The 17268-nt window shown below is 50.7% G+C and overlaps 1 protein-coding gene across 2 annotated transcripts; it reads left to right on the forward strand.

Annotated features, from left to right (window-relative positions):
* Positions 1-214: 214 nt before the first annotated feature.
* LOC123348087 (duodenase-1-like) lies at positions 215-8172 on the forward strand. Of its 2 annotated transcripts, none has more exons than XM_044985409.1 (5): positions 215-310; positions 1938-2082; positions 3850-3985; positions 4231-4485; positions 6805-8172. In XM_044985409.1, exons 1-5 carry the CDS (start codon positions 229-231, stop codon positions 6949-6951), a joined length of 765 nt encoding a protein of 254 aa, XP_044841344.1. In that variant the 5' UTR covers positions 215-228; the 3' UTR covers positions 6952-8172. The 2 variants fall into 2 exon arrangements, with proteins under 2 accessions (XP_044841344.1, XP_044841345.1); XM_044985410.1 differs by lacking the exon at positions 215-310 and adding an exon at positions 328-771.
* The last annotated feature ends 9096 nt before the right edge of the window (positions 8173-17268 follow it).

Consider the following 17268-nt stretch of genomic DNA (forward strand, 5'->3'; position numbering starts at 1 on the left):
CCCTGTTCCCATCCCCCCCACTTCCTGATTGACTGCAGACTATATAGTAAAATTTGTGTTCTGCTTAGCTATACCTTAACCAATCATTTTACTGAAATTTAACTAACCAATCCTAACACATTGTAAAATGATTATTTAACCAATTATATCCCACCACCTTAATTGGTTTACACCCAACAAAATTAATTATACAGCAGACAGAAACAATCACAGAAGCAGACAGAGATTATGCAGACAAACAACAGGGAAGTGGAGACTACAGTGATAGAACAATACAGAAATGAGGATTTTACACCCCAGCTATTGATAAGTGAGTTCTTGCCCGACAGGATGCTATCAAACTAAGTTTTCTTTAAATCTTTTAGGCTCTTCCCTTTCTCTGGAGGTGATAGATCGGACCAGGGGGGATTCTGCCATCTGCAGCGGGGAGGCCTCAGCACTGGCCACGTCCCCAGCTCGGGGCAGGGAAGGCACCAGTGCAGGAAGGAAACACACCCCACCCCCACCCCCATCCCGGGATGCGGGAGGGACATGGTTCAAGGTTTCCTCTCTGGGAATCCCCTCCCCTGATTCATCGCTGATGGGGAAATTCTTGGTAGCCGGGTACATGACCCTGCACTTCCCGGGTCACCTCTTCCCAGCCTCCCCTCCCCGCTGCCCACTGTATATAAACCCTGGGGGCTGAGACAGAGCCACCAGCCCCAGCTCCTGGATGTGCACCAATGATGCTGCTGCTCCTGCTCTACACGATCTTTCTCCCGCTTCGTACTGGTGAGTAGAGCTGAGCGACTGGTTATTTCCTGGCTCCGGGGGACTCACACTGGGAGTGGGGCTGAGCAAGTCACAGTGTTCTTAGTTCAGGGGCTGAACCATAAAATCTGGGGAAAAGCTGGGTTCCTCCCAAATGTTTTTTTTCATTTTTTCTCGCAGATGCAGAAACCCTAAAAATACATTGTTTCAAAACAAATGGAGGAGCGGGGGGGGATTGTTTGCTTTGGGGTGTCTCCTTCAATCCATTTTTTTTTCTTTTTGGTTTCATTATGGGACCTGTTCAGGTGTTTTTCACCCTTATTTTTAATTAGCTGAGTTTTGAACTGAAATGCAATTTTGAAACAAAAATTGATTTTTTTTTTTGCTTTTTCATTTGCTTTCAACTAAAAACAATTTTGGGGGGTACTTTTTCATTTGATTTCAGGTCGCTTTAGAGGGGGCTTTAATCGCTTTTTAAAAAATTAGTTTAAAAGAACCCAATTTGCTCCATTTCTAAAGGAAGCACCATTTCAAACAGAAACTCAAGATGTTTCGTTTCCCATTGCTCATAACAAAACTTTTCTACTTTTTCCTGGAAAAAATAATCATTTATTTGTAGCCAAAACAATCCATCGAATTCCACCTGAATTCACAGGTTCTTTTGATGCCTGAAAATTGCTTTTTTTAAAGCAAATTGGCCAATTCCTTATAATTTTTTTCCTGGCTCTAGTGGTGAGAATGGGGAGATTGGGGCTGTGGGCAGCACAACCCATACCAGGGGCAGGGAGATAGAATTAGCCATGGGCTCAGGCAGGTGTCAGGAGATGGGACAATGAGGCTGAGCAGTGACAGGGAATTCCTGACCTAGTTCTCTGAGAGGGGAGATGGCCAGGGGGTGGCCCCACAGCCAGAACATGGATGGGCATGTATGGGATAAAGGATGGATGGAAGGATGGATGGGTCCACGTGGAAATAGGTGGATGTGCAGCAGGTACGTGTATGTAGGGGATACACCGGGCTGGTTGGGGAGAGGGGGTGACTTAGGGGCAGGCTGGGCTGTGGGGGGGGCTAAGGAGCTGAGATCCAGGCCAACAGGGGGCTGAGCTAAGGGATGAGGGTCCAGGTTGCACTGGGCTCTTAGTCCCACTGTCCAGCTCCCTTTTGAACCCCTCCCTGTCTCTCTTCAGCTCGGGTCATCGGGGGCCAGGAAGCCCCACTTGGCACCAGACCCTACATGGCCTACGTGCAAATCGGGTCAGTGGGAAGCTGCGGAGGGTTCCTGATCCGTGAGGACGTGGTGATGACGGCGGCTCATTGTAACTGCAACCTGGGGTAAGAAACACGCCATCCCCCCCCACACCCCCCGAGCCAGACAATCCCCCACCCCTGAGCCAGCCGGTCCCCCACCCCGGAGCTAGATCAGGGCTGGTGCCTCTGGAGGAGAAAGGCCCCGTGTCCCGTTTCCCACCCCCTGAGCCAGCCAGTCTCCATCTCTGGGATGGGATTGGAGCTGGCAATATGTTGCCCCAAACACTAGAAGCATTTATGGGATGTGAAAATTACGAATTTCACAGGGTGCCTGTTAGGTTTTAAAGCCCAAACCCAGCAAACTAGACCTGCCCCACAAAGCAAAGAACCCAGCTGATGATTTTAGTCAGTTCAATAAGAACAACCCCTGTCAGTGGGTTACTTCACTCAGTTGAAACCCAGCCCCTTCTCAAGTCTTTTCCCTTGGCCATCGCTTCTCAAACCCAGACCCCTGGCTGTTCTTAACCAATCAAGAAATCCCCTGATTGCCTTTGGGGATCTGAGCCCTACTGAACAGAGCAACCTTGTAGGCAATTGACATAGATCAGTGCTGGGGCCCAGCTGTTGTACCAGAGATTGATCCAATCCCCAGGATTTCCTATGACATTCACTTCCGATCATCAGCCATCAATTCTTTTGTGTCTGTAGCACGTTTCTTGGTATCAAAAGGGGAACATCTAGACAGAGATTAAAGAAAGACAAGGAGATTCAATCTCTGTCATGAAGTCTCACCAGTTTTTCTCATGTTCTGCTAACACTGGAGGAGGGAAAGGGCTGTCCAGAGGGGCTGGGCCAAGCGTCCTGATTCCCTTCTGGACTTCAACATCTTCTCTGATGGACTCAGCAGCTGCTTATGTCCCACATTGTGATTTCTGTCCCCAGGGTCATTTCACGGGCAGATCTGGGCTTCCTGCTACTGGTGTCCATATCCAGTAGAAGGCACCAGTGCATAAAAAAATCTTTGATCCTTTTCTTATTTACATGTTTCATTCATTCCAGCGACCTTATTTCTGTGTCGGCCCAGCCAAGGCATCTGGGATTTCCCTACTTTAAAAAATTTCTTTTAATATTTCAAAGTTGCGCCCAGGTTAGGGCCTTACACCTTCCCATGGGTATTTTCCTTCTTCTGCCATATGCACTTCAATGATTCATAGATTTCAAGATCTTTGTGATCATCTCGAACGACCTCCTGTATAACACAGACCAGAGAACATCTCCCAAATAATTCCTTTTGATCTACAGCAGATCTTTTAAAAAATCCAACCTTGATTAAAAATTGCCAGTGTTGGAGAATCCACAATGAACTTTAGTAAGTGGTTCCAACATTAGTTACAGTCCCTGCTAAAAACTCATATAATGAAACAATCATTGAGAAAAAAAACAAACAGAATCCTTTATAGTCCCTCTGAATTTGAAATTGATCTTGAGTTTCACAGTATAAGGTGGGTTTTCCAATCTTTTGATCATTCCCGTGGCTCTTCTCTGACCCCTCTCCAATTTATCTTTCTTGAACTGTGGAGACAAGAACTAGACAATGGGTCACCCTGCATAGGAGAACAGTCCATTGCTCAGTCTTTTGGGTCTCTTTAGCCAGCCAGAATGGAGAAGGAGGAAGTCCATCCACATGTAGGTGCGTAAGATGGTCTCTGTGTTATGCAGTCACACAAATGTAGGTAGAAATCTTCACAGACCAGGATCTGGGCTGATGTCCCTTCCAGAGGGTCTGTGATGGCCCCACCCCACTATCCAATAGGCACTAATGCCCCCATATTTTCCCCTTGGCTTTTCCAGAAACATCTTTGTCTACCTGGGAGTCCAAGACTTCACAAAGCCGGGACAGAACTGGCAACGGATCCGGGCCCGTCGCTGGATCCAGCACCCTGACTTCAACAATGAGAACTTTGACAATGACATCATGCTGCTGAAGGTACTGCCCCCATCCCATCACCTGCCCCCAGTGACCTCACACTGCTACAGGCACCACCCCCATCCCATCACCTGCCCCCAGTGACCTCACACTGCTGCAGGTACCACCCCCATTCCATCACCCCACCCCCAGTGACCCCATACTCACTTCCTGGACTCACATCCACGCTTTGGCCAGGTGGTGCTGCTCCTTGCCACTTCGATACCTGTGCTGATCCAGGTGCATTCTCTCTCCTTCCATGGCAGCTGTGGCACAATGCGGAGCTGACTGAGTGGGTGGGGCTTGTCTCCCTGCCGGAGGCTGATCAGCACATCCGCCCAGGATCCGAGTGCAGTGTGGCCGGATGGGGTCAGAAAGGAGTGAACACCACCACCGACACGCTGCAGGAGGCAGAGCAGGAGGTGGTGTTGGATAGCCTGTGCAGAGAGCAGTACCAGCATTACAACCCCAGCACCATGCTCTGCGCTGGCAGCCCCCACACCAAGAAATCAGCCTTCCAGGTAAATATCTTCCTGCCCAAAGCCACTGGGGGTACAGCAAGCTGCTCCAGGGCAAGGAGCCGGTGGAAACCGGTATGGCCATGCCCCTCTCTTGCTCCACTGCCCCAAGATGGGAGCCCATCGTGCATCATGGGAGATGCAGCCCAGCTGGTGAGCCCAGCACATAGGATGACTGCAGAGAGGTCTCTCCAGTGTTACTGCCCTTGTGCAAAGTACTAGTGGAAATGGGCTGAAATTTTACATGGGCTCATGCACATAGTGACAAGAAACAAGAATTTCTCCTCTGAGCCAGGGGCTCATCAGCTGGAAGTTACAGATGGGGAGGGAGAAATGGGTGTGTCAGACAATCACAGGATGACCATGGGCCACCATCGGGATGTGGCCAGAAAAAAGGCCTATGCGGTCCTGGGGTGAAGCAGCCAAGGTGTCTCCAATAGAGAGGAGGGTTTTAATGCCAGCGGAGAAGGTTCTGGGCATTACTCAGCTGGAATCCGGTGCAGACTTCTGGGCAGCCCTGTCCCAGAAAGAGAAATCTCAGCTGGAGCAGGTGTTAAGAAGGGCTGGTGGGACGATCAGGGGAATGGAAAGCTGGTCTGTCGAAAAAGGAATAAAATACCTGGGCTAGCTTGGCATAGAACACAGGCTGAGAGGGGTCTGATTGCTCCATAAATACATCAGGAGCGGGCAGGGGGACACTAGGGAAGGAGACGAGCTGTTGAAGCTAAAGGACAAATCAAATGTGGATAAAAGTTGCAGGGATCAATGGAGGCTGGAGATGAGGGGAAGGTATCTAACCATCAGAGGGAGGAGGTTCTGGAACAACATCCAACAGGAGCATTGGGAGGGAGGGGGAGACAACCTAACAAGGATAGAGACAGAGCTTGATAAGTTTATGGATGGGATAATATGACAGGGCTGCCTATAATAGCAGAAATTGGACTTTATGACCCAGTAGGGCCTTCCAGTCCTGTGTTCCCATAAGAGAATGAGGCACCTAAAATACAACTTCCATGATTACACATAGTTAGGCCTTGAGTTTTTAGCAAAATGTTCCAGGAAGAGTGTTGATGAAAAAAGGGGAACCCTTCCCTATCACGTTCTGACCATCTCTACTCTTCACCTTCACTGGAGGGTCTACTGGTGAACTAAACCCTGAGGCTATCCAACAGATAGGACCCTGGGTGAAATCCTGATCCCATACATGTGGATGGGAGCTTTGCTGATGATGTGCATAGGGCCAGGTTGGCATTGGAGCTAAGGGAGAATCAGTGTTCCCATCTAACAGGAAATGGCAACATTTCAATCTTTGTTTTCGAAGAAAAGGTGAGATTTCAACATTTTTGGCAGAATGGAAATTCCAAAAGCAGGTTTGACTCAGAAATTTCGAAATGTTTCATTGCAACATTTTCAATCAAAATGAAACATGCTGAGATATGAACAGATTGAAACATTTCCTTCCATGTGAACAAACTGGAGAAGTCCAGAGGAGAGAAACAAGAACAAAAAAATATGATCAGAGATTTAGAAGACCTTATGTAGGAGGAAAGGCTAAAAGAATTGGGCATGTTTAGGCAGAGAAGATGAGGCTTAAGGGGCTGCAGTTCCTTATCAGGCCTCTATTTTCCCTTATGTAGCCCCTGCCTGGACTACATCTCCCACAATGCACTTTATCATGTGATTCCCATGATGCCCCAAACAGCTCAGTCAGAAGCAATTCTGAGTTGCATTATGGGAGATGTACTGCTCTAGGGAGCCAAGTCCTTAGGAGAGAATGAAGACCTGAAGGATAACTCCCATAAGCCAATGCATGGTTAGGAGAAAGTAGGGTGACCAGATGTCCCAATTTATAGGAACAGTCACGCTTTTTGGGCCTTTTTCTTATATAGGCACCTATTAACCCCCACTCCCTGTCCCAATTTTTCACATTTGCTGTCTGGTCACCCTAGGAGAAAGGAGTTTAACATCTTATTGAACTGATTCCAAATTAAATGTTTCAGGACATTTTTTAAAAAGTAAAATATTCTGATTCAGATGGAACTGACCCAAAATGAAATATTTCCTTTCAATTTTCCTAAAGCAAAAATTGAAAATTGATTGTTTTCTGTGGCAAATTTCAAGTTTGTAGAAACTGCCTTTTCCACATTCTGTGCAGCTCTAGATTTCTCTCTCTGCTGACCCATTTCCAGGCTGGTTCTGTTTGGCAGGAAGGGCTGGGCCTTCAGCTGTAGAGAACACCTGTCCCGCATGCAATCTGAGATCTCCACAGGACAGGCCGGGCTGGGTAATGTCAGTGACTGATGTTATTCTCCTTATTGGCAGGGTGATTCCGGCGGGCCCCTGGTGTGCAACGGGGTGGTCCAGGGCATCATCTCCAATGGAAATCTGGATGGGCGACCCCCCAGCGTATACACGAGAATCTCCAAATTCATCACCTGGATCAACGAAACTCTGCAGAAGCTGAGTTAAAGGAGACGCTCCCCTGTAAAGAGCCAATGTTGCCATGCAGGGATCCATGCCTGTGTGGAACCCCGAGGTGCTTTAGATCAAGAGTATTTCTTTCTTGTGTTAGAGAAATACTTCAAGTGGCTCAATCCTGAAATTCTTTTGCAGCTAGAAATACCCCATCGATGTTTGAAATTTTGTTATATTGTCTCCCCAAGTGTCTAATCAATGTTTAAGACCCTACACGTGTTCTGGTTGGGAGCAGAAATTGACAATGGAGTCTGGTATTTCCTGTGATGCAATCTAGTTTATTTACAAGAAACATCCAAAGTCCTGTTTCACTGAGCACATTGGAATCAAACAGCAGCAGACAGCTCCTCTGTTCAGTGTACAGAGCCTGCCTCTCCAGCCAAGACTCTGTGCCCAAGATGGTTCTCTTAGCTTTTTCTCAGGGCCACATTCCTGTGCTCCCAGGTTGTGTCTGCCAGGCTGTTTACTTTGTGTCTGTCTCACTTCTGTCCCTGGATCGCTCTGTTTATGTTGTGTCTGTCTGATCCACATGCCCCGTTACCCCAGAACAATATTCGGTGACAACCTTTCCTCCTGAGTCATTAGAATTCCCACGTGTGCACAGGGTTTTACATCAGCTAAGGGGATTCTGGAACAAGGGTAGAATTTTCTGTGCTGAATTCTATAGGACCTCTACAAATACTGATCATTTGTATACCTAATCCATTCCTCACGGGTTTTCCACCATCAAAATTCCTAGCTCCAGCGTGTCTCTGGCTGGCTTAAAAACATTCTTTCCCCCTACCAGAGAGCAGGAACGGGGCCATGTGGCTTTGGTGGCCAACCTATGACCACAGAGCGTGGCTAGTCGAATTAAACAGCCCATGATAATAGCACATTGAAATGGTTGTGTTAAAAAAATTGAAATTTCAATGATTTTGTTTCACACATTTTGAGCCAGACCCAAATTTGTTTGTTTTCAGTATTTCTTTTTCTTTTTTCCTCTCCCCACCCCACAAGTATTTAATTATTTATTATTTATTATTGTGATACTGACCGGAGGTTGGAAAAACCCAAAGGAAGGGAACCCAGAAAGCGTCGCTGAGATACATTGGGGCAAAAGAAAGACTTGTCTAATTCCAAATATTTGGAGAATATTGAAAACGGACGCTTGTTTGAAAAACAAATGGCACTTGAAGGAACAAAAGCCATTTTTCTAAATAAAAAATGTTTTCTTTGAACAATTTGCGCTGCCTTTTCCATCACTGGCCTGTAGACTGGACGTTGCATGTGTGGATGATACAGGGTTTTGGGAGAATAATGGGGCAGTGGGCAGGATGCAGGTGCTGGGTTGAGCCATAAATAAAATTGGTGCTAAATAAAAACATCAAGGCCCAGATCCTCAGAGGTGTTTGGGTGCCTAACTCCCATTGAAATCATTGGGAGCCTGAAATTGGGGATCTGGGCTCCTAGCTCTTCCCTCCAGGAGATCTCAAAGCACTTTACAAAGGGTGGTCAGGATCATTAGCCCCAGATGGGCAAACTGAGGCACAGAAAGGGGCTGGGACTTGCCGAAGGTCACGGAGCAGCACAGCCGGGAACAGAACACAGGTGTCCCCAGCTGCAGGCCTTTGCTCTGGCTACTTGGCCACACAGCTTCCCAGCCCTTCAACCACACTGCTTGTTAATTTCAATTCCCATCCTGTGTTCTCTGGAGTCAGTACAGAGCTGACACAAACTCCTCCAGCACTGAATTCCCACCTCACCCGTGTCGTCTAGGGTGGCACTAGGTCCACCACGGCAGGGAAGGTCTCAGGTTAGAGAATGTGAGGATGTAACATCTGCAGGGTTGGAATTATTCCCACCCCCAAATCTAGTGGCTGTGGAGCAAATACAGACAGTATCGATCTGTGTGTCTCCACACTCTCCTCATAGAATCATAGAATATCAGGGTTGGAAGGGACCTCAGGAGGTCATCTAGTCCAACCCCCTGCTCAAAGCAGGACCAATCCCCAACTAAATCATCCCAGCCAGGGCTTTGTCAAGCCTGACCTTACAAACTTCTAAGGAAGGAGATACCCCCCCCCCCCCGCCAGGTAACCCATTCCAGTGCTTCAACACCCTCCTAGTGAAATAGTGTTTCCTAATATCCAACCTAGACCTCCCCCACCCCCTGCAACTTGAGACCATTGCTTCTTGTCCCTCCATCTGGCTCTCTCTGTCTGGTAACAGGGGCAGTGCTGGCCAGCGCTCCCCAGTACCAGGAGATGTAGTGGTGCTGATCCCTGTCTGGCTAAAGGCCAGATTTGTCTGAGCCAGAGACATGAGAGAGATTCCCAGAGCTGCCCTCAGATGCCCTGGTCCCTCCACCCCGACCCGCTGCAATACGAAAGCCACGTTCCTTCGATAGATTCATCCATTCCAAGGCCAGAAGGGACCACGGTGCTTGTCCCGTCTGACCCCTGTGTAGCCCCAGCAGTGGGACGGCCCTGAGCTAATCCCGGCTCGAACTAGAGCAGAGCTGTTAGAGAAACATCCTGGCTTGAGTTACATGTCACCAGGGATGGAGAATCCAGCCTGGCCCTTGGCAGCAGCATCTCCGAGCCTGATACTGGCCCAGCTACCAAAGGGATTTGAATGGCCAATTCCCAGGCAACGTCATTCCGATCCCCAGGGCTGGGTTCTCCGGCCCGCACTGTATGGGGGTGGGGAAAGAAGATGGTCTGATGGTCCCCACTGGCTGTCACCTCTCCTGCTCTACGAACAGCTCAGCATTGACGTGACAGAAACCTTCCCACCTTCATGGTGTTTCCTTCTCTGTATTCAGGGCAATTCCTGTTAAACAGAGTCTGTCTCTGGCTGTGTAACAAACACCGTGGGGCAGGGCCACCCGGGGGGGGGGGGAAAGTGGGGCAATTTACCCCAGGCCCGGGGTCTTGCAGGGGCCCCCACAAGCAGGAGCATTGCTAGGGGGGACTGGGGGGGCCGCCACTCCCCCACTGACCACATTCCCCCAAAGTGGCACCTTAGTAGGAATTTGTAAGGTAGAAAGGTCCGGGATTCTTCCCCCCTCCCCTTCCCCCCCTGTAGAGTGCAGCACTGCTGATTGGCCACCTGGGCCAGGTTGAGCCACACCCATTGGGCCTCCAGCAGCTAGACCCCCCCCCCACCTCAGCACGCTGCAGGGGAGGGGCTGTGTGCTGGCACGTGTTTAACTTTGGCTCCAGAGGCAGCCAGCGGCTGAACCTGCCTGGTGGTAAGGGGAGTCCCGGGGGGCAGTCAGGGAGCAGGGGGAAGGTTGGATGTTTACGGGGGGACTTTCTGGGGGTGGGGAGAGGGGCTGGGGCAGTCAGGGAGTAAGGAGGAGTTAGATGGGAGGAAGTCTGGGCCTCTGTCCAACAGCAAAACACAAGCATATAAAAGCAGCCATCAGTGGGAAGTACTATCAGATGGCCCGGGCAGCCTGCACGGCCCCCAGCCTGCTTGCCTGAGCTGTATTATTAATGCACTTTATTTGGAAGATGCAGCCTGAGTGATTTAAAGGCCCCAAACTTTGCTGAAAGAGCTGGGAAAGTTGCAAGCTTTCTCTGCTGGGCTTTTCATCTGGGTCATACAATGCAAACCTGCTTGAGGCACCGCACAAGACATATTTATTGAGGCAGTCCATGCAGCTCACAGCTTACGCTCTCCTAAGCTTGCAGCCGTGGCACAAAAGGATTTGGGAGCAGTTAACAATTCTGTGTGGTTAAGAGATTTTCATTTCCTGGGCCCTGCTACCCAATGCCACAGGGCCCCACAGGGGAGTCTGAGTGAGTAGCCCGGCTTGTCCTCTGCAATCCCTTCCCTGCTCCTTTCCCTTGTGTTTGCAAGGAGCTCATTAACATGCTGCAGCCGAACGCCCCTCCCCCAGGCCTTCCCTCCAGAGACGCCTCCTGGCTTCTCCTCCTGCCTCACTTTCTCGTTCTCTCTGTCTCTGTGGTTTCTCTCCATGCCCTGTCCCTTGTCTGTACTCCCTCTCCACCCCATGCACTGGATTAAGCACGGCTCTGCCTCTCTTGTTTATGGGCTCTGTGCTGGGATGGCAGAGGCAGAGCTATTGTTGGGTTCTCTGCTGGGTCTGTTTGGATCAGACTCTAAAATCAAGCGCTCCCTGTGCTGGCAGGATCCCTCCGCCTGCTCGCAAAGGCTTCTGGCTAAACATTAAATCCAGGTGCTAGGGCAGAAGCAGCTGCCCATGTACCCTCAATGGCAGAAGCTATGCGTGGTCCCTCGCCCCCCCCCCACACACACACATACACTTTGGATTACGGGGTGTGTCTTGGTGTATATTGGGGGTCTTGTCAGGGGGCGGGGAGGGGTTGGATGGGGCGTGGGAGTCCTGGGGGTCTGTCTGGGGACAGAGGTGTGGATAAGGGTCAGGGCAGTCGGGACAGGTAGGAGGTGGGGTCCTAGGGGGGCAGTTAGGGACGAGATCCCAGGAGGGGGCAGTCAGGTGACAAGGAGCGGGGGGGTGTTGGGGGTTTTGAAGGGGGCAGGAAGTGGGAGGGAGTGGATGTAATTAGTAATTTGATATGTTGGGTGGTGCCTTTTATGTGTTAGCTCCCCCTGATGTTGGAACCTGGCTACGCCACTGCCCACAAGACTATAGTATTCTACAGTATTACCACTTTTTTTTACGGAAGGGGCCCCCAAAATTGCTTTGCCCCAGGCCCCCTGAATCCTCTGGGTGGCCCTGCCGTGGGCTTCTCCCACCACTTGGGAGACCCCTAACCACTGACAGTTACACTGCAGGTTATTGCAGTGATACGCCCCACTGACCCCAGCTGGGATCTGGCCTCATTGACCCCAATGGAGCCATGTCCCATTGACCCCAGCTGGGATCTCTCCCCATTGACCCCAATGGAGCTATGGCCTATTGACCCCGGCTGGGGATCTGGCCCCATTGATGCTAATGGAGTCATGGCTGATTGATAATAGGTGGGGATCTGCCCTATTGACTCCAGTGTAGCTGCAGCCCATTGACCCCAGCTTGGTGAGGGGGCAGGGAATGGGACACAGGGCCTTTCCCCTCTACAGGACACTGGCTCCCATCTGGCCGCAGGGAAGAGAACTGGCTGACTCAGCGGGTTGTATTTTCCCAGCCTCGGCACCATACCTGTGAGAGGCCCTGCTATCACCGACACCTTGAAGTGCAGCGTTTGGTATCTCTGACCTCAGCCCCTCCCCCTGTCCCTCTCATGGTGCAAGGAGACGTGAGAAGGATCAAAGGGCCGGGTTCCCATCTGCAGCTGAGGGGAGTTCAGGTTAACCACAGCCCCCACTACAATAGGTGGGGAAAGACTCTAGTGTCTCTGGTGATAGCAGCGAACTCATGTCCCCCAGCTCAGCCCCAGATGTGCATGGAGACAGCGGCTGCAGGGCCCCAGCTGGGCACAATAGGGCATGGGCCAGCCCCAGCCATGCAGGGCTCCGAGCCTCCAGGCACTGAGCAGCCCCAGAAGATGCCCAGATGTGCAGACTCAGCAGGGCCTGACCCTCCCCCCAGCCAACGTGGGGAGGTCTCCAGAGAGCCACAGGGCAGAGAGTTTGATGCTGAGGTTTCCTGTCCCCCCCCTCCCCCAGCTGTGTCTATAACCCCCCAGGGCTGCGTGTGAACCACCTTTTCTTCCCTGCTCTGGTGCAGATACTGCTGCTGCTACTCCTGCTTCCCAAAGCCGTTCTCCTGCCCTCCAGGGCTTGGGCTGGTGAGTGGACAGGGGGGAGCATAGGGAGCAGAGCCTGCACACGGCTCAGTGGAAGGGCCTGAGGCTGCTTCCCCAACACAGCAATCCTGGGGGCTCTGAAAAGAGGCAGTTTCTCCTCACCATCTCCTCTGCCTCCATGTGGGGTGCCCCATGGCCAAGGCATCTGCGGGCCAGTGGGATGTGCCTGGTGCCTTCTCTGGCAAGTCTCTGGTCTTTTTGCTGCTTCGGTCAGACACTCACAACTCCACTGGTCAATCCCCCAGCCCCTGCGTTTGCTAGGTCGGTCCCCAGGGAAACCCCTTGGGTGAAACGGCTCAGCTTCTACTTCTCTGACGTGCCTGTGGCTATGTCTACATGACACAGCCTGTATCAGCCCAGCGCCCTAGACCTGATGCAGTGTACTCTGACAAACAGGGCTTTTCTGCTGGTGTAGGAACACCACCTCCCCAAACGGTGTTAGCTACGTCGACAGAGACCCTCTTCCATCAACAGAGCTACCTCGACACTGGGGGGTTGCCAGCATAGCTACATTGGATAGGGATGTGGGGTTTTCCCATCCCTGGCCTACATAGCTAAGTTTTAAGTTTAGGCCAGGCCTGTGTGATAGGTGATTCTAGTGATTCAGCTTCCTTGTTACCTAAACAAGCTTATAATGGCTTCTGTACATTGATCCTGAGAACAAGACGACTGTTAGACCCTCCCACTTTTAAGGAAGTTAACGGCCCATGACTGAATCCATTGTATTGGCCTGTCTGCAGCACCTGCATCCCCTTATATTTCATAGCAATGTTGCCGACTCAAAGAGCCCAAGGCGGAGCAACAGCGGGATTCGTTGCCCGGTGTGCGTCGCACTAATTATCACACCAGGGTGGAGAAGCAAAACCAGGTTTATTTGAGCCCCAAATAAGGTGTCAGGGAGAATAGCATTCTCAAATCCTGCACACCCGCGCGCAGGCGGGGTCCCAGCATTTATACCCCACTTGTTTGTGTAAGCCTTTTGTTCGGTTTTCCCCCTCACCCCTCCCTTCCCAGCAGCAGCTACATTAGGTATTACATTTCAGCGTGTTAGAAAAGGTTCTCATGCACAAGCTTATCTATGGCCTTCACAGAACAAACGCATACAGATTTTCCTTCCCCCTCTCCCCCTCCTCCCCGCCGCTTCTGCTATTCCAAACTCCTACATTTGCAAGCGGAGATTGCTGACAGCTACACATTTTGCTTGCAGTCTGTTAGCATCTTAGGCTGGTTAAAGTTCACAGCATGTAAGAACTTTGGTTCACTTCAGGCCCAAAGTCACAACTTTGGTTTACTCAGGCCTAGTGGCACCAACAGCAACATCACTGTGCTGCTGGGGGCCCACAATGTTGAAACAGATGAACCGAGGAGGCAGGAGATTGGGAATCCCCCACCCAGAATACAATCATGAGACAGATGAAAATGACATCATGCTGCTGCAGGTACCACCCACATCTGATCCCCCTATCCCCAATGACCTCACACTGCTGCTGGTACCATGCCTTTGCATCTCCCTGCTCCTACGGATGTCAGATTGCTACAGGTACAATCTCATCATCTCACCCCCAGTGACCTCATACTGCTCCAGGTACCACCTCCATCCCATCACCCCACCCCCAGTGACCTCACACTGCTCCAGGTACCACCCCCCATCCCATCATCCTCCTCCCCAGTGACCTCACACTGCTACAGGTATTGTCCCCATCCCATCACCCCACCCCCAGTGACCTCACACTGCTACAGGTAGCGCCCCCATCCCATCACCCCACCCCCAGTGACCTCACACTGCTCCAGGTACCACCCCCATCCCATCATCCTCCTCCCCAGTGACCTCACACTGCTACAGGTATCATCCCCATCCCATCACCCCGCCCCCAGTGACCTCACACTGCTCCAGGTACCACCCCCATCCCATCACCCTCCCCCCCAGTGACCTCACACTGCTACAGGTATCATCCCCATCCCATCACCCCGCCCCCAGTGACCTCACACTGCTGCAGGTACCGCCCCATCCCGTCACCCCACCCACTGTGATCTCACACTGCTGTAAATACTGCCCCATTCCATCCCTCCCCCCCCCCCCGTGTCCCGGTGAGCACATGGCATCACAGTGTTGCACAGTTGTCATGGGGATGCCCCATCTGCTCCCATCTGGCCCCATCCCCCTAGGACAGGATCCATCCTCCAAGAGAAGTTTGATTTCCCTTCTCTCTCTCCCCATCACAGCTGAGGCACAAGCCCAATCTGACCCAGACAGGGGCACCATCCCTCTGCCCCAGTGAAGGTGAGGGAGGGGGCTGTGTACAGCGTGGCCGACTGGAGCCTGATTAGTTCAGAGGCAAATGCCTGGCCTGCCCCAACCCTGCAGGCAGTGGAACTGAAGGTCATGAGCAGGGGCACGTGTCTGTCTCAGCCTTATCCACACTACGCCCCATCCAGAATGTTGTGCATGGGGGACCCCCAGAAGAGGAAGGCATCATTTCAGGTGAGTGTGGGAAAGGGACACATAGTACCCAGGGCAAGGAGCTGCTAGAACTGGAAACTGAAAGTGCTGGGCAGAATGGGGAGAGCCAGGATCCATGGTAAGCCAGGCAGATCCTGGCAACCAGGAACCATAACTGACTAGATCCCAGGACTCAAGGATGGAGGGTAGACATTAGGGACCAAAACTGGCCAGATCCTAGGAATCAGGAATGGAAGCTAGAACTAGCAGTCTTTTAAATGAGGAATAGATCCTAATAATTTGGGACACGTACTGGCAAGGGACAGAAATCAGCTGGATGTTCAAGATGTTCTAGAAAAAATCAGGGACAAAAATCAGCCACATTCTGGAAGTCTGGGATAGATCTTAATATTGAGGGACAGATTCTAGAAATCAGGGTTGGGAATCAACTGGATCCTAGAAGACAGAGAGGGGAATTCCTGAATCCAGAACCCAGGAGTGGTTCAGAGAAATCAGCAGGGGATCCTAGAAATAAAGAGCAGGAGTCAGCCAGACACTGGAAATCAGTCAAGAATCAGGGACAGGAACTGAGCAGGTTAAAGAAATTGGGGATGGATGCTAGAAATCAGACACAGGAACTGGCCAGATCCTAGAAATCAGGGGTAGGGGCCAGCTGGATCCCTGGACCGTGGCGTGTGAGCCCTGGGGGTGGGGGACGTCCTGGGAATGACTTGACCATGAGTCCCCAGGAAGCAGGGTACAGAGGTGGATTTCAAGACCGTGAATAGAGAATACAGCCCACCCTTTGCTTGGACATCGGTAACCCCACATGTGGTGTTTGCTTCTCAGGGCGACTCTGGGGGCCCCCTGTCTGTGAGAGGAAGGCCCAGGGCATTGTGTCTTATGGCAAACCTGATGGGTCAGCACCCCACATGTTCACCAAGGTCTCCGAATGCGTCCTGTGGATCAAGAAAACTGCAAGCTGAAGCCTTAGAGGGGAATGTCCATCTCCTCCAGCGTGAATGGAGAGATAGCTGGGTGCTGCAGAGGCATGGCTGGCTTGCTGGTGTTGCAGAGGGAGAGATGGATGGATGGATGGATGTGTAGCCAATGATTTTAGTTGATTGTTCATTTATTGTGTGATGTTATGGTCAACTAGCATGTGTTATCATATATAATATCTGTATGATAAATAGTTACGTTGTAGTGTTATAGAAGGATAAGATTGATCAGTAGTTAGAAGGGATAATTAGGTATTAGGTATCTAAGTAAGGAGGGCTTAAATGCAAAGCCTACAGGCTGAGGCCTGTAACATTTTAGCTTAGACATACTATGCCTTAGGCTTAAGACAGGAGTTCTCAAACTGGGGGTCAGGACTCCTCAGGGGGTCGCAAGTTTACTACATGGGGGGTCGCAAGCTGTCAACCTCCATCCCAATCCTTGCTTTGCCTCCAGCATTTATAATGGTGTTAAATATATTAAAAAGTGTTTTTAATTTATAAGGGGGGTCACACTCAGAGGCTTGCTATGTGAAAGGGATCACCAGTACAAAAGTTTGAGAGCCACTGGCTTAAGAAATGCTTGGCATAAGTAAGTGAACAAAGAATGACGCTATGCCACAAGGTTATGGGAAAACATGTACCCATGGGTGAGAGATGATGGATAGATACTGCAGAACATTGGGCAGGTGGACATGGCCAATGAGAAGACATATGCATGTTGCAGAAGGATGGATGGAGGGATGGATATTGCAAAAGGATGGCTGGATTGATCATGAATAGATGTTGAAGAAGATTGGATGGATGGATGTGGCAGATAAAAAGACAGACAGCTGGATATTGAGAGGAAAGGTGGACAGAGAGCTACTGATGTTCCAAAGAAATGAACAACCAGTCGAGCCTGCTGTGAGATTTCCCTCCAGTGAGAACTTACTCTTATTATTTTTCAAGTCTGCAGTCTCTGCCCAAGCCTTACAGATTCCATTCTATGTTTCTTCCCCACTATCTCTTTAAAATTCATATAGACGTCCTTTGCTGACATCCCAGCGCGTCCATATCCCATCAAACTCTGTAAGGATTTGCATGCAGCAGATATGGGGATTCCCTAGCTCGTAGCTTTCTGCCATGTTAG

The sequence above is a fragment of the Mauremys mutica genome, chromosome 13 (genome assembly GCF_020497125.1).
Source record: "Mauremys mutica isolate MM-2020 ecotype Southern chromosome 13, ASM2049712v1, whole genome shotgun sequence".
In the NCBI taxonomy this organism is placed as follows: domain Eukaryota; kingdom Metazoa; phylum Chordata; order Testudines; family Geoemydidae; genus Mauremys; species Mauremys mutica.

What these genes read in the sequence shown, in the direction of transcription:
- LOC123348087 (XM_044985409.1), top strand. Translation starts at nt 229, where the DNA reads ATGCAGACAAACAACAGGGAAGTGGAGACTACAGTGATAGAACAATAC. An exon ending in TACACCCCAGCTATTGATAA is followed by an intron (nt 311 to 1,937) that starts GTGAGTTCTTGC and finishes GTCTCTCTTCAG; the next exon opens with CTCGGGTCATCGGGGGCCAG. An exon ending in CCAAGAAATCAGCCTTCCAG is followed by an intron (nt 4,486 to 6,804) that starts GTAAATATCTTC and finishes CCTTATTGGCAG; the next exon opens with GGTGATTCCGGCGGGCCCCT.